We start from the raw sequence: 25053 nt of genomic DNA on the forward strand, positions 1-25053 counted from the left end.
CATCCAGAGTTTGAATCAACTTATACATAGAATTTCCTGGTGCACAGTTTATACTAACAGGCTATCGTAACCAATAAAACAACAAATTACAGATTACAAATCAATTTCTCGCAAATAAAAAACAAATTGATGCGTTGCAAATTTCAACATTTTAATTAAGATTAATTTTCGTCGCCTAATCGTACATATGACTAAAGTGATCTTGATAAACCTGGATGTAGGTCTCCTTTTCCTGTGGTGTCATCTCCGCTATCAGCGTGTCGTTTATCTCATCCAGCGGGAACGGCCGCCCGGCCACCGTCACCGTCGGCACATCGTCCCCGTCCGAGTCCGTGTCCATGATTTCCACCGTGGGCACCTCGGTGTTGTCGATCTCCTTTTCGTCGTCGCTGCTATCGTTGCTCGAATTGCCCTCGTTGGCCAGCCCCTTGAGGGCGTCGGTCGTGGCACTGTGCGAGCTTTGCTTCTCATGCTGCAGCAGCACCGACATGATATCGTCGGTGTCTTTGTTTCGGCTTCGCGCCGAAGATATAACCGTTGTGTTGTTGCTGACCAACGGTGGCTGTGTCGAGGTGAAGGCCGCTTTCTCCAGGATAGACTCGACCGAATTTTCGTCCACATCGTTCGTGATGACGGTCGACTCGGTCATCCATACTGGGCGATCCTTGCGCTGTGTCGTGTTCTCTGTCGTATCGTTATCGCCAATGGTCACGTCCACGCGGGTCTCCTCAACCGCAAACCCACTGGACCGAGTCGCCTCTCCGGACCACTGTTCCGTGGAAGGTCGGTTGGTCGGCTTGGCAATGCTGTAAATAAAAAGAAAACACATTCAAAATCCAATCCTCGCCAACCATACCCAACAAACGTACCCTCGAATCGTATCGATATCAACCGGTTCCGGTTCCAAAATTTCCGGCGCCAGCTTGATGTCCTCCACCTGTCGCAGCAGATCGTACAGAGGTTGAAGCTGTTCGTTAAACTTTGCCAGCAGCAGACGCGAATCTTTCTTCGGCAGGGCAGAACTGTCCTCTTCGACGGCGCTTCCGCAGTACGTACAGCGAAACTCGCCCGTAGCGAAATCAAACAGCTGATCCGCCTCCAGATCGGTGAAAGTCTTGTTGCAGGAAGGACACTTGAAACTGGCACGACTGGTGGCATCACGCTCTTCGGTTTCCATGCGTTTGCGCATGTGGTCGAGCTTGTACTTGACCACGTTCACGAACGTCTTGTAGTTGATGAAGTAGTAGTTCACCTTCTGTGCTTTTCCATCGGGACCGGTTTCCATCTTGAGCCGCACCTGCAGGAATTTGTCGTTCCTGAGCACCGAAATGCGCGCTCGGAGCATTTTCCGCTCGAACCTGAGCAGCTCGCAGATGTCGTCCTCCTTCATGCAGGGATTCCGCACCAACATGTCGACAACGAGCGCATCCTCGATGCTGTAGAAGCCACGGACTACGAACCGAGCCAGCTGCTTCAGGCTGCTGGGGATCTCTGTGACGTAACGTTGGTCGCCCATTCTGGCTTATGAATCGGACTAATAAGATCTTTGAAATTTGGTATTGAGGGATCTGAAATAATTAGATCTTGTTTTGAATTTTATATGTTTAAGAGGTACATGTAATCGGCAAAAATGTCAAGAGTTGTTAAGAGCTTACATTAAAACTTTTTTTTTAATCAGGGTTAAGGGCATAAAAATATACATCTTCAACTATTAAAAACATAAATTTGAAGACATGAGATATAGCTGAGATATAGCTATTTGAAGTCAGCAGTTTCAAAAAACGGGTGCCACGATACACTCAAACCCCGATGGTTTGACACCAACTTTTGTCAAACGAACGGGGTCACTTTTTAGTTTGACATCCCTTTTACACGGAGTTCACACACACTACCAAACGTTTGTTTTGATAGTGTGCATGAGCACCGTGTAAAAAGTGACAGTTCGTCACTTTTTAGTTTGACTTTGACCAACCAACGGGGTAAAATCTAAAAAAATTGTCATACGAAAAAGTTACCAACCATCGGGGGTTGAGTGTATCTCAACATAGATTTGACCAAATCGGCTAAAAATTTTGGTGAAGACTTGTTAAACCGTTCCCGTGTGCATGACGAAGGCCGATTTTTAAAAAGTTTATTTAAAAAAAAAAAATATTAATCCAGCCATACCCGAAAAACTTCGTCTTGTTTTTTTTTCGTTTCTTGACGTTTTTAGCTTGATTGCTTATTCAGCCTCCTGTGATCAAAATTTTAACTATTCCCATACAATCTGCATATGTCCCGGAATCGGTTCCAGAGTGGCCAAAGTTGTCACTTTTTGGCGTAAGAACCTTCCTTGGACTTTTACGAACCCAACGCAACATAGAGCACCTCGATTCGACGCTCCGCACGGCGTGTTTTCTGGGCAACCTTAAGGAAAAAAAATAGTCATCGCTACTTTCAAAAGTATCTTATAGGAAATTTTCTCAGCTTTCCAATGCTTCTAAGAGCGAAATGTTTCATCGGGAAATTTCTGAGATATCTATATTTTAAGTTTTTTGTTTTAAAATCCTTAATCATTTATTGAAAACTTTTAAATAACAGTCCAGGAAACTTGTCAAATGATGTGTTTCATGTGTCATTTACTCATCAAAAAGTGCAAAATAATACAAGAAACAACTTTGTAGAAGGTTGCAAACCGCTAAACATTTTGAAAATTTAGTTTTAACCGAATTTTTGAATATGTGGGATTTATTCAGAAATTAAAATCATAAAACCGCATTTAAATATTATTTTTACAAGAAAAAATAGATTATTACATAAGGGTCATTCCACCTGAAGCGGAACACCATTTGATAATTACCATCTCCGATTCTGCTCAAATTTGGCAGAGCTGATGAGACTATCAAAACATGCAAAAATACCGAATTTCATCCAAATCGGACCACCCCCTCAAATTTTGTACCCTCCCAAAAAAATGACTTTTTGGCGATTTTTGAGCAAACGACGATAACTCAGGAACCACAAATCTTAGAGGGTCGGTCTTAGACTCAATTTTGAAGGAAATTGGACGTAGAATCCATTTCCGTGATCAAAATTTAGATTAAAATATGTTTTCTACCTGTATTGCGCAATTGAAAACTTTAAATGGCCGTATCTCAAAACAGCCCTATTTATTTTTTAAATTTGACCTCACCATCGTATTCCCCGTCCGATTTTACATAAGAATCACTTATCGACAGAAAGGAATATTTTTCGTTCCAGAGATATCGAATTTTAAAGTTTTAAGTATTTGAAATTACCTATAATATCTACACTCGCCGCATCTGCTAGAAGCACTCAGTCGTGCTGATCAATAATAACTACCTGGTGTTCTGTAAGATGAATTATTTTTTCAATTTTATACGATTTTGAGATAATCAATACCTTGAACAATCTATTTTTTGTTTAAGGAATATTTATTGGGTAATTTTAATGCACTTTTTTCTGATCTCAGTGTCATTGAACCATATTAAGTAAAATTTGAACTTTTAATATTTATTTGCAAATGCTACAGAGTTTTTACAATACAATTTTCGAAAATTTATCATTATTCTATTATTTTCATATTTTTCCTAATTCCTCATTTCTTCCCACTTTCTCAAATTATTTCTTTTATTTCTTCTTTTATTTGAAACGAGAACAAATGTAGAGCTGACTGTAGTAGATGAAATAATTCTCATGGGTTCTAGAGCTTTTGCCATGTGCGGTAGCGAAATAGTGCCATTCAGCAAAAACCCCAAATTCTGCCTTAGGGTTTGAAGATTGATCATATTAAACCGATTTTTATAATGTGTTTCATCAGAATAAATAATTGATGATTTTTTTTTTCATTTCTGGTACATTTAATTTCAAAAGCAATACCATATACTTCTGATACATGTGGATAGCAGCTGTATCGTCTTCCAAGATTTCGAAATGATTGACAAACAAAAAAAAGATTATTGTTCGGACGGTGTCGAAATGAACACAACTGAATAATAACACAACTAGATAATAAATCAGATTAATCGTTGTGATTTTCTTACCTTTTTCCAGTTTTATTCTTTCCAGAAATCCTCCTCCTTAATCATGCTTCACGAGAGTTTTATTCATATTAATTCATAATTTTTAACACGATAATGTATCGTACACTTTTTCTTAAGTTACAAGATCAATTACAATTTCCTGCTAGCTCTGCGGGAATTCCATTCTGCCCTGATTGCGTGTCGTTCTTGCTTTATACTGTGGGCTAGCACACAAATTCACCGTATACAGCAGTTTCCTACAGTGGTGTACATTACATTTTTGCCTAATTTGCTAATGATTATTTGGGATGAAATCTTATTTCAATAAATAACCAGGTAGCAGTTATTGAACAGCGCTTCTGAGTGCTTCTAGCATATGCGGAGAATGAAGCTAATGTAGGTAATCTCAAAAACTAAAAACTTTAAAATTCGATATCTCTGGAACGAAACATATTCCTTTCTGTCGATAAGTGATTCTTATGTAAAATTGGACGGGGAATACGATGGTGAGGTCAAATTTAAAAAATAAATAGGGCTGTTTTGAGATACGGCCATTTAAAGTTTTCAATTGCGCAATACAGGTAGAAAATATATTTTAATCTAAATTTTGATCACGGAAATGGATTCTACGTCCAATTTCCTTCAAAATTGAGTCTAAGACCGACCCTCTAAGATTTGTGGTTCCTGAGTTATCGTCGTTTGAAGATAGGGGTTTTGCTCAAAAATCGCCAAAAAGTCGATTTTTTGGGAGGGTACAAAATTTGAGGGGGTGGTCCGATTTGGATGAAATTTGGGATTTTTGCATGTTTTGATAGTCTCAACAGCTCTGCCAAATTTGAGCAGAATCGGAGATGGTAATTTTCAAATTTGCATTTTTTCTTGCACACTTCAGGTGGAATGACCCATAATTGTTGTGTACAAATAACACCGGTCTGCTCTGATTCAGCTTGGAATTAGCTGATACAACCGAAATTTTTACAGGTTTGAGATTGATAGGGTATTACAAGATTTTTTAACCAGTTGCATGAATACAAAACATGTTTAATACTCGAAATTGAACTGCAAACTACTGTTGCAAGCTTTAGGAGAAATACTTTCCATTGGTATGAAATGATTGTCTAGTTTTTTTTGTATTAAATGATCAAGGAATAAGCAATTTTTTAGAAGTTTATAAGACTCTCATCTTCAATCTCATCTTTTTTAAAAAATGTTTTATTCCATGATTCTTGTTCAAATAGTTTGGAAAGACTTTTTTTTTGTTTTTTTTGTTAAAATAATAAATAATATTGTTCAAACAAAAAAAAGTTTGTGACGATGTTTTCAGCATTCTGAATTGGAAGACTCGAGTTTTATTGGTACTTTTAAGTGCATTTTCAACAGTAAACATTTTATAAAAATTTTATATTTATTTTATACTCATGAAAATATGACTTTTGAACAGGCTTCACTGAACACCAAGATCTGGTGCGCCGTAGTGCGGTTTTCGTGTCACTCTAGAACCCAAACCGAGCTGTTTATTGTCACACCATAGCAACTGTACAGAAAGCACCTTGGTACACCACCGGTGCACCCATCTGTATACCAAGATGCAACTCAAAAGAATGGTAGATCCAAGCAAACCGGACATTGTTTTGATTGAGGTTCGTCAATCGACTTTTACATCTTCGGGGTGGCCTAGTGGTTATTATCGCCGTCTATTTATCACGAGGTTCCCAGTTCGATCCTGAGTTCAATTAATATGTATGATTTTTATTTATATTTATTATCAAAATTACTGATTATATTTATACTTTTTTATTATCTTCTTCGAACCTGCGACGCTTTAGTCAAAGGGTCAAAAATGTAAATGGAGTTTTGTAGTGGAATAGAGAAAACGATTCGTATTATGCAGGCAGATTTGAGTAAAAATGCCTATTTCAGAATTATGTGCACTAGAAGTTAGAGTTTATATTTCATGACACTACGAAATTCTATTCCTAAAGAATTATTCTAAACAAATAAAAAACATAAAAAAATTAAATAATAATTGTCGAGATTCGAACCAAGAACCTTTAAAATACTATTGCAAAGCCTTAGACAACCACACCATTAAGACTGTCGGCTTCGATTGGCCTGCTAGGCATAAAGAGTTCCAAACTTCTCCCGTGTGGTAGGCGCAGAAACCATGTCAGTTTTGTGTGCCCGATCCACACCGCCGTCACACCAAACTTCGGTTTCGGTGCACCGATCAAGCTACCGAGCTGTGTCGGGTTTGGGTCGTGACGAGAAATGGTGCGCATAGAAAAACCGGTATCATAGCAAAACCGTTGTCGCACCCGTCAAAAGGTAAGTCTGCTTTTGAAGCTTGCAACAGTAATATGTAGTATATTTTCGATTTTAAATCATATTTGTATTTATGTTCCTGGTTAATGTTTGCTCAAGAAAATATCAAATTTATTCATTAAAATTCAATAATACCATTAACAATCACAAACCTGCCAAAGTTTTGGTTGAACAAGCTAAATCAGAGCAGACTCGTGATATTTGTACACAAAAAGTACATGTAATAATCTTATTAAAATATAATTTTACATTGTTTTATGATTTAAGTTTCTGAATAAATTCCAAATATTAAAAAATTTGGTTAAAACTTCATTTTTCAAATGTTTAGCGATTTGCAACCTTCTACAAAGTTGTTTCTTGTCTTATTTTGCACATTTTTATGAGTAAATGACACATGAAACACATCATTTCATAAGTTTTCTGAACTGTTAGTATAAAGTTTCCAAAAAATAATAAAGAAATTTAAAACCAAAAAACTTAAAATATCTCAGAAATTTCCCAATGAAACATTTCGCTCTTAGAAGCATTGGGAAGCTGAGAAAATTTCCTATAAGACACATTTGAAAGTAGCGATGACTATTTTTTCCTGAAAAAATTGTTCTAGAAAACACGCCGTGCGTATTGAACTGATGCGCGTTCCAACAAAACCGTCGAAATTTTTTATATATATAGAAAGATAGAAGATTATGTGTCTGTTTTTCATATAAGAAATCGTCTGTTTTTTATTCATGTATTTTTCCAAAAAAATTAATTTCAGAATCGGGCTTTGTCATGCAAACGGGAAATGTATCGAGAGTCTTCATTCCAAATTTGAGCCAATTTGGTCCATCCAATCTCGAGATATCGTGGCACCCGTAAATCGACTCAGTGTTTCGAGAAAAACGCTCAGAAAGTTTGACAGTTCGCTTTGCGAACCCCGTAAAAAAAAATCCGACTTTTCACATAACTAAGTCGGGTCTAGTCGAGTGGTTTCGGCCGATTCGTTGGCCAACGAATCGGCCGACCGGGCAACAGACTTCTGTGTAATCTTTACATTAGCGTCTGGTGGTAAATCGGTTGTCGAAATCGACCGACGAAATCGGTTACAAAAACAACCGATTTTTTACCGATTTAGTCTGTAAATAAAATAAAATCTGACTCAACCCAATATAATCGGTCTATTCGTAGGCCGACTAAACATCTTACTCTTGACGCATCCCGACTAAATCGGCTAACTGGTTGGTTGTTTATGATTACCCGATTTCGAAGGGTGTTTCGTTAGTTCGAGAACTGTCAAATTTTTTACGGGGAATTAGATTCTTTAAATTTTTATAAGTTTAGATTTTTTTATTTTTTTTTATTTTTGGTATGTTTGTCTAGTTTTTAAATTTCTGACACAATCCTAGAACATCCCCGTAAAAAAAAATCCGACTTTTCGCATAACTAAGTCGGGTCTAGTCGGGTGGTTTCGGCCGATTCGTTGGCCAACGAATCGGCCGACCGGGCAACAGACTTCTGTGTAATCTTTACATAAGCGTCTGGTGGTAAATCGGTTGTCGAAATCGGCCGACGAAATCGGTTACAAAAACAACCGATTTTTTACAGATTTAGTCTGTGAATAAAATAAAATCTGACTCAACCCAATTTAATCGGTCTATTCGTAGGCCGATTAAAAATCTTACTCCTGACGAATCCCGACTAAATCGGCTAACTGGTTGGTTGTTTTTGATTACCCGATTTCGAAGGGTGTTTCGTTAGGTCGAGAACTGTCAAATTTTTTACGGGGATGGATTCCGTCCTCAGACGCCGTATCCCACATCAAAAACAAAAACAACGCCACTCACCGAATGACAGCCAAAGGCGAAGCAGCGCCGGTAAATAACTCAAACAACGGTCACTCACTCTCGCTCCCACGCTCTCTCTCTCCCACAGAAGGGGGTTCTCGTTCTCTTCCCGCGTGCGAGTTCCTCGCGTCGAAACGTCGCTGCCTGCTTGGAACAGTGTTGTTTTTCTTCCTCTGGAGCTAGGTTCGATTCAATCACTCAACTTACGGCCCGTTTATGGCGGCTATCGACAAAGTTCGCGTCCTCGTTGTAGGCGATTCCGGTACGTTGGCACATCATCCGCCGGGTGGTTCTGGTTTGGGGCCCGGGCCGGCACGAATTCCGCCGGATATGGACGATTTTCCTGCACCGCGATCGAAACGTCAGGCACCACAGCGAAGCGCCATGTTGAATTTGGCCCTGCCCCGGCTGCCAGCTGTCTCGTTGACTGGCAGTGCAGGGTTTGGCCAGTGTTGCCAGTTTGCCCTGAGTGACTTTTGAATGTTTTTTTTTCTGGGTTTATTTTCTTTTTGTGGCGGAATTTCATGATCAGGTTGCATTCACGCACGTGGGATTTGGAATAAGACTGTTCTACCGACATGAGTTTTAATATGAAATATTTAAAATTTCAACGAATATGCACGATTTTTTTTACATTTGTTATGCATTCTAGGTACTTGAAGTTCACATTTTTGTTAGGGAAGTTCTTGTTTGGTGGCCAATTTTATGAATTCTAGGTACATGACCATTCCGTCTGAGTTCGAGAAGCGCACATTTTGCTTGCAAATTCGCTGCATTTTGAATACATTTAAAAACATTTCAGATTTAGGTTGAAAACGGATTTAAACGCGTGACAAACTCTTTACGTTATTTTCTTTGTTGTTATCGAATAAATTGTTGAAAATTGATGAATTAATTTCTAATTAAATAATGTAAAACCTTGGCATTTTGATTTATCTGAAGGAAAAAAGCTTATTTTAATGTTCGGAATGGCACTCCAGTACCTTCAAGTAAGACGTTATTCAACGTCAAAACAGTTAATATTTCTTATTACAAAATGTATTCAAACCTGTCTTTCCTACTCATCAGGCGTCGGCAAAACATCGCTCACACACCTGGTCGCCAACAACGAGCCGCTGACCTCGCCGGGCTGGACCGTGGGTTGCGGCGTCGAGGTCAAACTGCACGAGTACAAGGAGGGCACTCCGTCCCAAAATTCGTTCTTCGTCGAGCTGTGGGACGTTGGTGGGTCAATCAGCCACAAAAACACCCGCGGCGTGTTCTACCAGCCAACGAATGGGATAATTTTGGTGCACGACTTGACGAATAGGAAGAGCCACGAAAACTTGCAACGATGGCTGATTGAAATCCTGAACAAGGACGGCAAGGATGTGTTGAAGGGCGGTGACGCGTTCGACATTGATCCGGAGCAGTTTCTGGGCTCGACCCAGGTGAGATTTGGATGGGAAGGAGGGCAGAGTTTGGGCGGCATGAGATGAGGAATAATTTTCCAGTTTAAAAATTCTCAGATACCGATTTTGGTTATTGGAACGAAGCTGGACCTGCTGGACGAGGGCCACAAAGGCAAGATTTTGAACAAGACGAGCGCCGGCAGCATAGCGGAACAGTGCGGCGCAGACGAGATTTGTTTAAATTGCCACGAGGCGCGTAGTTTGGCCGCTGGAACGACCGACGCAGTCAAGTTGTCCCGGTTCTTCGACAAGGTGATCGAGCGGAAGTACTACAGCAGGGACACCGGACGAAAGTACGCGTATGGACCAAACATTCCAGCCTCGTACAACGCCTTTGGAGTAATGCAAAGCAGTTCTAGCGCAATGACGACAGCGACGACGAGTTCTTACAATCCGCTGCAGTCGGAGTCCGTTTCTTAGGTGCAATAAAATTGTTAATTTATTGATTTAAATGTCATTGTATATTTGTTTCAAACAAATCCAACATCCTGTAACAACCGTGCACCAGCTTTAACCCGGTGGCCACTTCATCTGGCGCCCGCCCAGAAAGTGCAAATGCAAATGGTAAACGGATTGCGCTCCGTTCTTGCCGTCGTTGATGACCACGCGGAATCCTTCGTCCATTCCTTGCTCGGCAGCGACCTTCTTTCCGACCAACATCAAGTGGCCAAGCAGGGCTTCGTCCTCTTCGGTGGCCTTCGAAAGTTGCGCGATCGGTTTCCGGGGAATTACCAGAAAGTGGACCGGCGCCTGGGCAGAAATGTCGTGGAAGGCGACGCACTGCGGAATGCATAAAAAAAAATCTGACCTCTTTGCAAATCACAGGTCAAAAAACTTACCTTATCATCCTCGTAGATAAAAGTGCACGGAATTTCCTTCCTCAGAATCTTTCCGAAAATGGTATCCTCGGCTGCTGCGTCCGCCGCCTGGGCTTTGGCGACTTCGTCGGACATGATGGCGTGGTCCGAGGGAGGAGCCGGAAGTTGTACCTACTTTTTATTATTTAAGAGTAACAAAATCCTTTTGCGGTCCCTTTGTCAACACGGCGGAATCACGAATGACAGCCGGCTAAACTCGCGAAACGATGTTGGATCGATGAGTGATTGTGCAAAAAGTTGTGAGAGTGAGTGCAGTGAGAGGAGGCGAGTGAGATGCTGAGTGGCGCTTCAAGTGAGATTTTGCATACTTCAAGGCGTATGTGTTGTCAACCCTTGAGAAGTCATGATGCAAAATAATTTAAAATTTCTCGAGAAGTTGTAAATTAGGATCTGGGTGCTGAATAGTCGTTCGCAAAAGGCCTCAATTTTTAACTGTCAAAGTGGAAGCAATTTACTGTTCGCCAAAAGTAGGTAGTACTGTTATCGATCATTAAAATATTTTTTTTTGCAAGAATGAATAAAGTTTGGTTTGAAGATTGTAGGCGAGATCGTATTTTTTTAATAATTATTAGACCGTTGCAAATATTTTTTGAAGTTTATGTCCCTCGGCTCTGGCCAAAGCTTGTATCCATCCAGAAGCTGTCTTTATTGTTTGATTTCATTTGAAAACCTGTTGATTAAGTGAAAATCTGCTCAGTTTGTTGGATAAGCTTCACTAGAATTAGCGAACTTTTTTCGCTGGACCAGGAAGAGCTGCATAATTCCAAAATTAGCCAGAGAATTTATCTACGACTTCGCAGAATGACCGCAGTTCTTTTCACCCGTAAAAAAAGAAAGCAATCTTCAAATCGATCGAAACCTGAAAACATACACAATTTTTCAGCAAAAAATGACAAAAACTAGACAAAATAGAACACATACTACTGATAATAATACATCTCATTTGCCAGTAAGAAAAAAGTCATTATTGTGCTTGAACAGCCTCCTACTTTGTAGATGTAAACAAAGTAGGATCATTCGTAAATCACGTTACGCATTCTCTCTATTCATCACCTAGATTAGGATATAACAAAACGGGTTAATTTTACGGGTACTTCAGGGCATGATCTTCTAGGTGTTCTGAGCCCTAAAAACCAAATAGCTTGAGCTTGACTGTTTGCGACAGGACCTGGCGCTTTGACTTTGAATTTTAAATTGGATTTAACCCGTAAAATCGGTTCGTTTTGGTTTTTGCCAGTTTTGAGCCCCTTAACATTTTTTGGATTTTTCAAAAACCTCATGAGTTCATCGTCCGTGTTCCAGGGAACAACTTTGCCGAGGAGTGCGAAAAGATTCGTCCACTATTTGAAATGTTACAGAATTTATAACACCGCTGCTAAAAACATCAACTTATTTTCCTTCACTCTCTTCTGGCAGCTGGGATCGAACCCAGGCCTACTGAGAGAGAGGCAACCACGATGGAATTTGATGGAATTAAAAAATGCTTTTCTCCTTTCATTTTTGCAAATTTTTCCATAGAAATCTCACCGACCAATTACGACCTTTAAACCTTAACCGACTCGGCTCAAAATTGGTAAAGTTATTTGTTTTAATTGGGTCTCAAATTAAGCTTAAAATTGTGATATTATTGTTCACAATGATAAAGCTTATTTGTCTGAGTAAAATAACTTTTTGAACGACCGCAAAGGATTTAAAATGAATTTTTAATTCCATTTTCAAAAGTAATCTTCACGGACCTTCTTGGCAGAAAAAGCTCTACTAGACAGCTCGTTCCTAGAAGACCATCGAAAAAATGTTGTCTTGTAAATAATTTATTTTGCATTAAAATGAAAAAAGTGATCAGAAATGGTTTCCAATCGTGTTTTTTACCGTTGTACATAAAAATTGACATAGGGCTTTAGTACTCAATTAATTATTTTAACTAAATGTAAGGTATGCACTTCCGAAGAAACCGGTCAAGAAAAATTTCAAATGGGAAGCAGTGGTAGCGAAAGCAAGCCAAAAAGGGTGAAGAAAAGCCCCAAGAAAACGTCCCCTCTCTTTTTTTTCTGCCGTCCGTAAAGCTGTTTCTTGACCCCCTTTCTTTTGAACAGCATACCGGCTCAAAAGAATCAGGGATTGGCCCACCATTGGCCCCTAGGGGATCTTAACGTGAAGACTTCCATCATTCTCATGATTTTTCGTTCATAGATATAAATTTTGCGTCGCTTTCAATATTTTGACAAAATTCCTTCAACAAGTTGTTTAGAATAGTGCCCTACACATGCTGATTCCTTTGGGTAACGATTATCCCATTCCTTGTTAAGTTATGGAAATCGTCATTAATCAATGATTGCCAACTAGGACGTCAATGATTGTACCACAACATTATATTGCGCGTATTCCCGAGAAAGACACGCGGCAAACCAGCCTCGAAACGACGCGCCGCACTTTCAGCAAATGCGTGCTGTCAAATCCCATACTGCGCTTTTTGTTTTTGTTGATCTTCTTCTTCGAATAGCCCGGCATTGTTGCTAGGAATGGAATCGACGTAACACCTTATAATGTGGCCCTCTTAAACCTTGCGGTTTCGTCAACGGTTCCACAGGTGTGTATCGCGAGGTGTATCGTTCTTTTTGCGACAAGACTCCGCCTCCCGGGTCTCCTAAGTGTGAAGGTATGGCACGGGGAGAGGGCACCGAATACCTATATTTACACTTAGAATTTTTTGCGTCCGGCTCGGGATTCGAACCAGCGACCTCTGGATTGTGAGTCCAGTGCGCGGTCCGATTGATCCACACAGGCAGACATTGTTGCTAGGTATGTTTTATATTGCACCAAAAGTGTAGAAATCGCTGGAAATGCCGCGCGGCGTGTACCTTTGAAAGAAACTGACAATATAAATTTTGAAACACAATTGCTTTAGATCAAAAATTCCTTCAGTGGCTTCAAGAAAGCAACAACCAACATGCTGATTCGTTTTGGTGCAGAAATTCGTTAAATTGAATTTAATAGGGGAAAGTGGGGCAAGTGTAACAAGCTAAGGAAATGTTTGTTATAAACCATTAAAAAGTTAAAAAATCTGTCGGATTTAATTATAATCATCTTATTCTAGGTCTTGACTAAGACTTTGTTGGTACAAGTTTTGAAAAAATCTTGTTTTTTAATGTAAAACATGATTTTAAAATTAATTATTTTCCGTACGTTCTTCTCAACTAGTGGGGCAAGACGAACAACCCGTTGGGGCAAGAGGAACAATGCATGAAAAAACATGTTAATTTGCTAAAAATTGAACTATTATCATTGAGATACATCAGATTAGAATGTATTTGAAAGGTTTCTTCCATTTTTAGATTAAATAATAATATTTTACAAAAAATTTCATCGTTTTTACAAAAAAAAAATATTACTTCGATGATAAATAGTAAATTTTCATAATATCACTATATTTTGTATGGACAATTTTTTTAACAATTGTTTATCAGTTTTTTAGTACTTTCATGTATTTATTTCCCAATATAATATGTTGTTGCAGCAATTCGTGATTTTTTCCATACTAAAATTCCATATGGTACACTTGCCCCACCTGAACAAGATTTTTTAAAAGCTCTCAACAAAAATAACCAAAAGTTACATCATACTTTGTAATAGGTGCATGTCATTGGTAGGGACAATACTGATCTAGGAAAAATAGCATTTTGATAAAATGAGCCTTAAAACGAACGTTTTGACGGTTATGTGGTAGTAGAAACAGCTAATTGCATTGCTAGCAACAATTCCTCATACCGGAAATAATTAAAATTGTATAAATTACTGCCATACGAGCAATTGTTCCTCTTGCCCCATATGGTCGTCTTGCCCCACCTTCCCCTACAGAATATTTTATAGTGATGATCAATTTTCTTCGAAAATGATCAACGGCTTCACACCCTTACCAAAAATCATGATTTTTTGAGTTCCAAATCCCACTTTTCATACGATTTTTTGAGTTCAGGTACTACAACCATAAAAATGGTTATATGGGTTGAACTGAAAAAATCGTATGAAAAGTGGGATTTGGAACTCAAAAAATCATGATTTTTGGTAAGGGTGCACCTTAAAATTTTCCAAAATGGACATATATTGTCACCAATGTACCCCTTGATTGTCACCGTATTGTGCACACCCTTATCAAAAATCATGATTTTTTGAGTTGCAAATCCTTGCAAATCCCACTTTTCATACGAATTTTTCAGTTCAACTCGCGAGCCATGAAAACCCCATGACAAGCGTTAACCAGTTTCCCCTAAGCACTCTCTTTTGATAAACTTCGTGAGTGACTGTCAAATCAACAGCTTACACCCTTACCAAAAATCATGATTTTTTGAGTTCCAAATCCCACTTTTCATACGAATTTTTCAGTTCAACCCATATAACCATTTTTATGGTTGTAGTACCTGAACTCAAAAAATCGTATGAAAAGTGGGATTTGGAACTCAAAAAATCATGATTTTTGGTAAGGGTGTATAAGCTTCAAGCTTCAAGAACAAAAACAAAAACTGAAACGTCCGGGTTTTTTTTTTGGTTTTTATTCGTGCAAATCAAATTTAATGTCTCGCAAGCTGTGAATATTGAGAAAATTACCACACCCACGATGGAAAAGCGGCTTTCATCGGAGCGCAACCTTGGCGCTTCGTCCAACACCAGCCTCGCACCAACATCCCGGTACAACCTCCGGAACCGAGGTAAGACCTCCGGAAGTTTCCCTCTGTCTGGATTAAATTTTAGTTCCACGATGCTTTCATTCCGCGACACAGGTCCCGCCCCGTTCGCCAAGATGGCCGAGCAGGAGTGCCCGATTTGTTTCTCCAGCGTGTACGAGGCGCCGGTGGTCCTGAACTGCGAGCACACCATTTGCGGTCCCTGTACGAAGAAAGTGCTGGCCAAGTACAAACACTGCCCAATCTGCAACACGGTCCTCATCCGTGCGCTCTTCCTGAACGACACCAGCTACACCCGGAAGCTGACGAAGCGCAACAGGAGTCCGGTCAAGCCGACGACTCGGTCGGCCGGTCGGGCCGCCAAGAGCGAACCACCGTCGGAGTTTGTCAGAAACGGCGCGAGTGGCAATGTGGTGGAAAGGTTGGCCCGGAAGAGACGCCTTCAGAACCGGGATAGGACGCCGGAACGATCCGAGCAGCAGCAGCAGGGGCAGTCGGTGGGTTCAAGCCAATCTTTGGCCTTGTGCGTTACACCGTTGGCACGGCCGTCGGACAACAAGGTTATGATGCGTGTTGTCTTCTGAAAGTTTGTTAGTTTGGTCAGGATTTGTGTTTGTTGGAGAAAATTACTTTGAGAAATGTTATGTTGTGGGTGCAACGTTTCAATTTCCCTATAGTTTGTAGTAAAGCTGCTTGAACAAGGAGAGGTGGCACTTGCTGGAGCAAAATTATTTTCATGGCAGTCAATATTTGAATAAATAATTTCCCTTATTAAATGTTACAAGATGCGCATTTTTAATGTACAACTCATTGGCTTAACAACTAGATCTTTCGTTGAATTATTTACAATCCTCGAACATTGAAATGTATAAATTAACTGTCGTCGTCTTGTCGCCGTCATCGCGCATTGTCCGGGTGGCAATAGAGTATGCACAGCAGTCCGAAGACGGTCGTCCACGCCAGGGCGGTCATCGTCGTCACCGGCAGTGTCCCGAAGGCACTGGCCGCATTACTTTTCGCGCTCTGCATCTCATCACCTGGAGAGAGAGGAGAGGGAGGGTGAAATTGATTACAGAGCGAAAGAAAAAATAACAAAACCCTGAGTTGATAATCCTGATCCTTACCGTCCAGAATATGCACGATGGTGCTCGCGCTGGTGTAAATATCCGGGGCGCACGTGTAGTTCCCGGCGTCGTCAAAGTCCACGTTCCGTATCAGGTGGTACGACGTGATGCTGTTGAGCGGGGACCTGTCCCGCTTGCGGAGCTGTTCGTACGCGACGATCTGGCAAGAGGATGGAAATAGTTTGAAAAAATAGTCGTTTAAATCTTGAAAGAAAAAAATCGAACCATTTTCAAATACAACTGATTATGATTTAATTTATAAAGCTCTTCTAAGTAGTTATACATTGCTGACATTGAAACGTGTGTTTTATGAGTAGCTTACCGAAAAGACTATTTTTAAATTTCACCGGTTACACCGTTGAATTTTGTCCTGTAGGCCTACATGACATATTCGACATTCTCGGAAAATTCAACGTAAGTTTGAAGTACAGTCTATACTCGATTATCCGAAGGTTTGTATGGGACTTCGGAAAATCGAAATATGAACAGAATAATTTTTCGTATTTGTTTATTTTCTTACTTTTAACATCAAATTGAAATGTTCCACCCCCATTTTAGTAAAGCTTGTCAAGTAGGAGCTTTTCTGCCAGGTTAATTTTTCAAAATTGATTTAAACATCCATTTTAAACTCTTTGTGTTCGTACAAAGGGTCATTGTACTCAGAAAAATAAGCTTTATCGCTGTAAACAATAATATCAGCAATCTTAGCTTCATTTTAGGACCCAATTGAATTACGATATTCTTCCGTTGTCTAATTTTTTATTATTAAGCTTTAGTATGACCCCTAAATGGCGGCCAAGAAATTGGAAATACAAGATAGCGGCCAGGATGGCCGCGATGAAATATTGAAAACAATGGAGCATTTCCATTCGAGCAGTTTTTGCTTTTTTCTACAATGTATTTCTTATGGAGCGAACTGTCAAAAACTGCTCGAGTGCGGGTGCTCCATTGCCAATTAAATTGAAAAAGAAAGCAAAAAAAAAGTTCGCTAATTCTAGATCAGCAGGTTTTCAAATGGAATCAAACAATAAAGACAGCTTCTGGATGGATACAAGCTTTGGCCAGAGTCGAGGGACATAAACTTCAAAAAATATTTGCAACGGCCTAATAATTATCAAAAAAAAAAAAACGATCTCACTTACTTTTTTCATTCTTGCAAAAAAAAAACAATTTTTAATGATCGATAACAATACTACCTACTTTTGGCGAACAGTAAATTGGTTCCATTTTGACAGTTGAAAATTGAGGCCTTTTGCGAACGACTTTTCAGCACCCAGGATGTAGGGGAAATTCTCGTATGTTTGGCAGGTTAAGCACTCGCTCCTAACTCCATCCAATTTGCTGATTTTCACTATTTAAACAACAGATTTTGCAAAACTTTTGATAGAAACTTGCTTGCTCACTTCTTATTGAGCTATTTATTACTCGGTTTCAGTTGAAAACGCTTTTAATTAGCTTTAATTGAACGACAATGTTCTGACCTGCCAACATTAGAGCCACGCTGGAACTAGATGCTGTTCCCCTTATAATCGCAAAAAAAAAAAACATTTTCGCTTGCGAACGCAAAAACTTCTCCGAGAAAATCAATATGTTGAGAATTTTTTTGTGAATTTCCTTGTCAGCACCACTTAAAAATGTTCATTTCGCTTGGTTTCCATTTAGAGGGTGACCAGCGGGAATTCCCGGGAAATCGACCATATTTGGACCTCTCGATTCCCGGGAAATTTCAAACTTATAAATATCGAAGCAAAATTATATAAACTAATCAAAAAAAAAAAAAAAAAACAAAATTGTTTAGAACATTGAAAGTTCATCGTTTGATGCTCAAGTTCGAATAAACCAATGCTTCTCTAATCTTATTCAGAAATTGTAATTTTTATCTTGTCAAAAATTCCAATAACTATAGAGAGAAACCAAAAAAATATGTGGACTACAAAATTTTCTTTAAATAATATTAAGTAGTTAAAATAGCAGTTGAAATATATTTTTTTATATTTCTAAGAGAGAAAAGCTTTTTCAAGTTAAGTTCAATTTCCATATCTTATCTCGAGCATAGCAATCCTCAAAATCTATTTTTTTGTGTGAAAATTTGGGTTTTCCTGTAAATTGTAAATATTTCTTCAATGAATATTTACAGTTGACCTTAAAAATTACGAAAAAAAAAACAATTTAATTTGTTATTTTGATTCGTTGTTTGTCATATTGCAACATTCCCAATACTGGAATAGTAGTTTATGCAACAAGTTGCAAAAAGAAGATTTCTTCAGCACGTGTCGTACATTTATCCAATGAGGTTCACCGAGTTGGATAAATACGACAAGTGCTGAAAAAATCAAGGTTTGCAACGAGTTCCATACAACATTTTTTTGCATTTCTGAAAAACACCCATTGAGTGTAATTATAAGTCGAATGTTCATGTATTTTATCAATAAATCGTTTAAATCAAAAAAATGTTGAAAAGTATTACTTTTCAAAACTAGTGCTGAAAAGTTCAACTTTTCAGCATCCATTTCAGTGCTGAAAAGTAGAACTTTTCAGCATTTGTTTTGAAATGTGTTTCTATTCGATTCTGTTATTTTCAGTAGATAAAAGTAGGCTGTTTCGTCACGCGAAAATGACAGGAAAAGTAGGAAGTTTCAAGACGGAATTGCAAAAAATCATATATTAGCTATCTAGTTTTTAAAAAAATCTAATATCAAGTTTGTGCATATTTTGAAAAATCACTCAGTGTGAATTAAGATTCGTAAATATTTGAAACTACAATTTTGAGTCTTAGAAAGCTTAATAAACCATTTTGTATGTGCAGGTTTAGAAAAAATCAAAAGGTTTTCTATAGTCCCTCAGTATAATAGGCTACTTAAACTAACATTTCATAGAATAACCGGCTCCGTGGCTTAATGGATACGGATTCTGCCTCACAAGCAGAAGGTTCAGGGATCAAATCCCGGCCGGTACCTTTGAAATTTGGAATCAGGAATTTGAACTTTGAATATGAACAAAAACGAAAATGAATCAGGTGGGATTTGAACTCACACCTTCTGATTGGTGGTCTGGGACGCTAAGCAGTCGGCCATCAGACGGTTTACACTCTAGCAGTGAATTGATCCGTAATGTTGAAACATGTTATCTCTTTCTCATATTAAATACGCGCTGATCCCTGATTTGCCTGAGTTTAGGCGGGGCCGAACAATGTCCAGCGAACTCGGAATTGGGACCGCAAGGAGCTCTGTCATTCTGAAACGGGTCGTTGGAAGCAGCGCGAGGGCTATCACCACCCGGGACTGAGATAAGTTGTATCAGCATTCGGCATATACAAAGTCTGATACAAACTATACTTTCCCATAATTTCGCTACCGGTTAGCGGGTATTGGATTGGACCACACACACACACACACACTTAAACTAACGTTTCATAGAATTGTAACTAAATTTATTGAAAAGAAACAAATTTATTACTTTTCATTTTATTTTTTTGGCACTTTTGGCGTAGTAAAAAAACTCCCGAGCATTCCCGGGAAATGACGAAATTCAACTCATACGAACGGGGTCACACACGGAGTTCACACACACTACCAAACGAATGTTTTGATAGTGTGCGTGAGCGCAGTGTAAAAAGTGACAGGTTATCACTTTTTAGTTTGGCTTTGACAAACCAACGTTTTAATTTCCTCATTACTGCAATATAAAAAAAACAATGAGACATGATAAAATTTATTCAAACAAAACTTGGATTCGAATATCTTTTACAAAAAAACTTTGTTATAAACCTTCATTCGAATATTTTGAAAAAAAAAATATTTTAAAATGATTTTAAACAAAGAAAATGGGTAATTCTCCGCCAACTCACACAGCAGTTGCCCCGACCCCTCTTCGATTTGCGTGAAACTTTGTCCTAAGGGGTAACTTTTGTCCCTGATCACGAATCCGAGGTCCGTTTTTTGATATCTCGTGACGGAGGGGCGGTACGACCCCTTCCATTTTTAAACATGCGAAAAAAGAGGTGTTTTTCAATAATTTGCAGCCTGAAACGGTGATGAGATAGAAATTTGGTGTCAAAGGGACTTTTATGTAAAATTAGACGCCCGATTTGATGGCGTACTCAGAATTCCGAAAAAACGTATTTTTCATCGAAAAAAACACTAAAAAAGTTTTAAAAATTCTCCCATTTTCCGTTACTCGACTGTAAAAAATTTTGGAACATGTCATTTTATGGGAAATTTAATGTACTTTTCGAATCTACATTGTCCCAGAAGGGTCATTTTTTCATTTAGAACAAAATTTTTCATTTTAAAATTTCGTGTTTTTTCTAACTTTGCAGGGTTATTTTTTAGAGTGTAACAATGTTCTACAAAATTGTAGAGCAGACAATTACAAAAATTTTGATATATAAACATAAGGGGTTTGCTTATAAACATCACGAGTTATCGCGATTTTACGAAAAAAAGTTTTGAAAAAGTTGGTCGTCATCGATCATGGCCGTTCATGGTCACCCGCGACAGACACGGACGACGAAACAAAGAGAAACGCAAAAAGTAACTTTTTCAAAACTTTTTTTTCGTAAAATCGCGATAACTTGTGATGTTTATAAGCAACCCCCATAAGTCTATATATCAAAATTTTTGTAATTGTCTGCTCTACAACTTTGTAGAACATTGTTACACTCTAAAAAATAACCCTGCAAAGTTAGAAAAAACACGAAATTTTAAAATGAAAAATTTTGTTCTAAATGAAAAAATGACCCTTCTGGGACAATGTAGATTCGAAAAGTACATTAAATTTCCCATAAAATGACATGTTCCAAAATTTTTTACAGTCGAGTAACGGAAAATGGGAGAATTTTTAAAACTTTTTTAGTGTTTTTTTCGATGAAAAATACGTTTTTTCGGAATTCTGAGTACGCCATCAAATCGGGCGTCTAATTTTACATAAAAGTCCCTTTGACACCAAATTTCTATCTCATCACCGTTTCAGGCTGCAAATTATTGAAAAACACCTCTTTTTTCGCATGTTCAAAAATGGAAGGGGTCGTACCGCCCCTCCGTCACGAGATATCAAAAAACGGACCTTGGATTCGTGATCAGGGACAAAAGTTACCCCTTAGGACAAAGTTTCACGCAAATCGAAGAGGGGTCGGGGCAACTTTTCCCGATTTCGTGTGAGTTGGTAGAGAATTACCCAAATATAAAAGAGTAAAAAATATATATTAAATCATTTTCAATTCGTTATTCCACGAAATTCAAATTTTATGGACAAAAATATGTTTGCTTATCACAAAAAAGTTGTTCTGGTTAGAATACATTGGGTTTTGCTTATCTTTAAAAATTGTTTAAAATAGAAAAAAAACTTCTATGTGAAGTTTACACTGTTAAAACTGAAAGAAATTTATATTTAGTTTCATTTTGTACCTTTGCAGACAACAATTCAGGTTTTTTTTCATAAATTTCTCGATTTTACGAAACGGATAATTTTATTTTCTTGCACAATTTTTCAGTTTAAAAATATCAGTATAGCAATAATATGAACTAAATTGAAACATGAAGAATGTTTGTATAATGCGTTAAAATTTGATCTCAAGCTTACTTTTTTTTAATTCCGACAATCAATTATTTATTTTATATATCATGAACAGCCTTTAGGGCCGGTCATAGAACTGTTTTGAAAAGCCAGCCGCGGGCCGGACGTTGGGCAGGCTTGAATTACCGATTTTTTGTACATTTATTAATCATTTGAATCCTGCTTTCAGAACTGTTTACAAAAGTGATGTTTTGAAGTAAAACTGTTTAAAATCTAAAATTTTGAAAATATTCTAGATTTTTCTGTTCCTGAAGTTGTTTAAATAAAAGCTGGGGATTTTCATTTTAAAAACACGGCCTAAGTTGACCCCTAAAAATTTATTTATTTTGAACATTGGCAAAGTCACACGAAACAAGTAAAATCATCAAACACAACAGTTTCTATAAAAATAAGAGTTCTTCTACCCAATGCTTTGAAAAGATTAAAAAATGGTCTAAGTACAAGAGAGCACACGAGCATCGATATATTCAACAACAAAAAAACATGTGTCACAAAAAGCTTGGGCATAATTCGTTCTTATTCTCAAACATAAAAATAGCTGAAAATTTGTTTCCTTAGAAGCAACTATGGATGGGCGTTAGAGGTTTCAAGTGCCAATACTCACATCATTCTGGTGATACCAAATCACGTGGTTCGGCCGCCGGTCGTAGTTGTGATTCACCATGCAGGTCAGGTTCAGATCTTCACCCTTGTACCCGTACACCATGGTGCCCTCGAGAATCTGCGTCGTGGCGGCCAGATACAGATAGTCTGGAAGCGATTAAAATAGTTTAAATTCCATTTTCAGCTTAACTATGCCAAACAGACCTCGATCCGCATACATCCGATTGTAAATGTCTCCATTTGCCTGGTTGGCTTGGCCGCTGTTGCTGCTGCTGAAGCTGACTCGATTCGACTGCTGTTCCGGTACTGGCACCGGTAGGTCGTACAAAATATCATCCTGTCTCCGCACCAGCTCGGACTCATCTGGAAAATATTTAGTGTTGATGAGTTGAAGATTGACGATAATTTTTCAGAATGAGCAAGTTTTAAAATTGGCAGCATGGCAATAAATCAAATCGTCACAGTCGCACCGGCTTCGGTGGAGATGAAGAGAAATGGCAAAGGCCATTCCCCCCCCCCTTTCTTGCCGTTATTTGGGAGCCAGGGAAGATCGTTTACACGCCAATTATTAGCTGGCCAATTTCCTAGACTATAATTTATGCGCCAGTTATTGGAGAAGACTTTGGGAAGGGGTTGCTTGAGGGATGGTGAAGAGAGTTTTTTTTCACAATTTCGGGGTGGAGAAACGCCATGTTCACACATAAATTACGGGCCGACACACTTGTGGCTAGAAGAGAAACTACTAGGGAAATGTGAGCTAAATAAGTTCTGATATTAAAAAAATAGTACTTTAAAAAACTACTTTTTTTAATTTAAAAAAATGCATCAAATTTCATTTAAAATGCCCATGCCTCACGACATTTTATCGAAAAGAAATATTTGTTTAGTTTTTAAGCCGCTTTTTTTATCAGACAAACATATTCCAAATGAAAAATCTCGAAGTTCGCGCCCACTTCACCCCCCACAGCCCATCCACCTATGGAAAGCGCCTGCAAAGAAAAACCCTCGCCCGAGAAACCGCGATGGGAAAATGTCAAACTTTCCGCGGGTGTAAATTAACCAGTTAATAACTTGTGGATGCCGCATTTATGAGAGGCATCAGTGTCAAAATAAACGTCCCTCTTCTGCTACGTAAGGGGCCCCTGGATTCTAGCCTGATGTATGGCGTTTGTTGAAAAACGGGACAATTTATAGACACTCGCTGGACGCCCACCGGACGACGAGACCGACCGGCAGTTGAAAGGTGCGAGGCGGTCTCGTGACACGTGCTGATTTTATGGGGAAAATCTCGTGACACGTTTATGAAAATGTTGAACATGGAAACTATGTTGCGAGCGACATGCGAAAGAAAGTCGAGACGGACAGCTTAATCGGCAGTGTAATTTCTTAATAATTAACATTGAGGGGTTAAAAATGACAGAGAACCAATTATTATAACATAATTAGTTAACTCGAGTTCGGGACCGTGGTGTAGGGGTAAGCGTGGTTGCCTCTCACCCAGTCTGCTTGGGTTCGATACCAGACGGTCCCGGTGGCATTTTTCGAGACGAGATTTGTCTGATCACGCCTTCCGTCGGATGGGGAAGTAAATGTTGGCCCCGGTCTAACCTAAAGGGTTAGGTCTAGAGCGTCCAATTTCCCGGGGTTACAAAATTCCCGGGAAACGGGAAATTTTCAGCAAATTTCCCGGGAAATCCCGGGAATTCCCGGGAAATTCTAAATTAATCGAAAATTGTTCTGATCCTGGTTTTGGTCAATATTTTGCAACAAAATAGTATTCAATAGCAATTCTAATGGTCAGAGTAAGTGTAAGGTTCACTTAATGCCTTGGCTGCTTGTAAAAAAAACATACAACTTCAGGAAAATATATAAATTTTCTAAATTCGTTCGCTCAAAATATAATGTTTAGTATTTTGTATTGATAAGAAATAGCCAGGTATATGTTTTTCATGGCAAATATTTTATTCAGAACAAATCTTACTGGATTAATCTCATGAATAAATATATAAGCATTGAATTTACCTTAAAAATCTGCTATTCACTCGAAATACCATTTTTATGTAATTACAACTTCCAGTTTTCAAATGTTTGGAACGAGTATTTGAAATATGTTTACATTTTTTGAAGTAGTTTTTTAATGATATTTTTAATGATTCGGCCTAATAAAAGACTTCGGTTAAAAGAATTTTCATAGAAAAAAAAACTTGTTTAGTAGTTTCAGATTTAAACTTTACGCCCTTGGTACGCTAAAAAAATGAGTTCGCGTAAACGTGAACAGAGCTCATGCCAACGGGAACCAGGAAGAAAACTATTCAACTTTTATAGTGCATTGCACCATGAAAGTGAACAGTTTTCTTCCTGGTTCCCGTTGGCATGAGCTCTGTTCACGTTTACGCGAACTAATGCTCTATAAATTTTTAACTTTTGACTGTAATTTCTCGAATACTTTTGAACAAATTAACCTAATAATTTGGTAATGGGAAACAAAACGAAAAAAATCAATTTTGATCTTGGCGGGAAGAGTTACCTTATTTTCAAATGATATAACAAGAGTTTATTCATAATATTGTACAAGAT

General features: G+C 38.5%; 5 protein-coding genes across 6 annotated transcripts in view; 2 read left to right on the forward strand and 3 right to left on the reverse strand.

Annotated features, from left to right (window-relative positions):
• Positions 1-130: 130 nt before the first annotated feature.
• Positions 131-8309, reverse strand: LOC120420358 (general transcription factor IIE subunit 1). Its single transcript, XM_039583357.2, has 3 exons — positions 8168-8309; positions 870-1568; positions 131-806 (listed from the first exon to the last, which is right to left on the reverse strand). Exons 2-3 carry the CDS (start codon positions 1514-1516, stop codon positions 176-178), a joined length of 1278 nt encoding a protein of 425 aa, XP_039439291.1. The 5' UTR covers positions 1517-1568; positions 8168-8309; the 3' UTR covers positions 131-175.
• Positions 8289-10070, forward strand: LOC120420359 (rab-like protein 3). Of its 2 annotated transcripts, none has more exons than XM_039583358.2 (3): positions 8289-8429; positions 9236-9597; positions 9661-10070. In XM_039583358.2, exons 1-3 carry the CDS (start codon positions 8384-8386, stop codon positions 10036-10038), a joined length of 786 nt encoding a protein of 261 aa, XP_039439292.1. In that variant the 5' UTR covers positions 8289-8383; the 3' UTR covers positions 10039-10070. The 2 variants fall into 2 exon arrangements, with proteins under 2 accessions (XP_039439292.1, XP_039439293.1); XM_039583359.2 differs by having other exon boundaries at positions 9676-10070.
• Positions 10057-10691, reverse strand: LOC120420361 (adenosine 5'-monophosphoramidase HINT1). Its single transcript, XM_039583360.2, has 2 exons — positions 10458-10691; positions 10057-10398 (listed from the first exon to the last, which is right to left on the reverse strand). The coding sequence occupies exons 1-2, from the start codon at positions 10569-10571 to the stop codon at positions 10129-10131; spliced, it is 384 nt and encodes a 127-aa protein (XP_039439294.1). The 5' UTR covers positions 10572-10691; the 3' UTR covers positions 10057-10128.
• Positions 10692-14976: 4285 nt separating this feature from the next.
• On the forward strand, positions 14977-15959 carry LOC120420363 (uncharacterized). The gene is made up of 2 exons (XM_039583365.1): positions 14977-15199; positions 15272-15959. Exons 1-2 carry the CDS (start codon positions 15109-15111, stop codon positions 15757-15759), a joined length of 579 nt encoding a protein of 192 aa, XP_039439299.1. The 5' UTR covers positions 14977-15108; the 3' UTR covers positions 15760-15959.
• Positions 15944-25053, reverse strand: part of LOC120420362 (zwei Ig domain protein zig-8-like) — a 36946-nt gene continuing 27836 nt past the window's right edge. Inside the window, exons 3-6 of the mRNA XM_039583361.2 lie at positions 22681-22839; positions 22478-22623; positions 16300-16459; positions 15944-16212 (exon numbers count right to left, since the gene is read on the reverse strand). Coding sequence (XP_039439295.1) covers positions 16073-16212; positions 16300-16459; positions 22478-22623; positions 22681-22839 — 605 coding nt within the window. The 3' untranslated portion in view covers positions 15944-16072. The remainder of the gene's footprint in view (positions 16213-16299; positions 16460-22477; positions 22624-22680; positions 22840-25053) is intronic.

The sequence above is a fragment of the Culex pipiens genome, chromosome 3 (assembly GCF_016801865.2).
Source record: "Culex pipiens pallens isolate TS chromosome 3, TS_CPP_V2, whole genome shotgun sequence".
Taxonomy (NCBI): domain Eukaryota; kingdom Metazoa; phylum Arthropoda; class Insecta; order Diptera; family Culicidae; genus Culex; species Culex pipiens.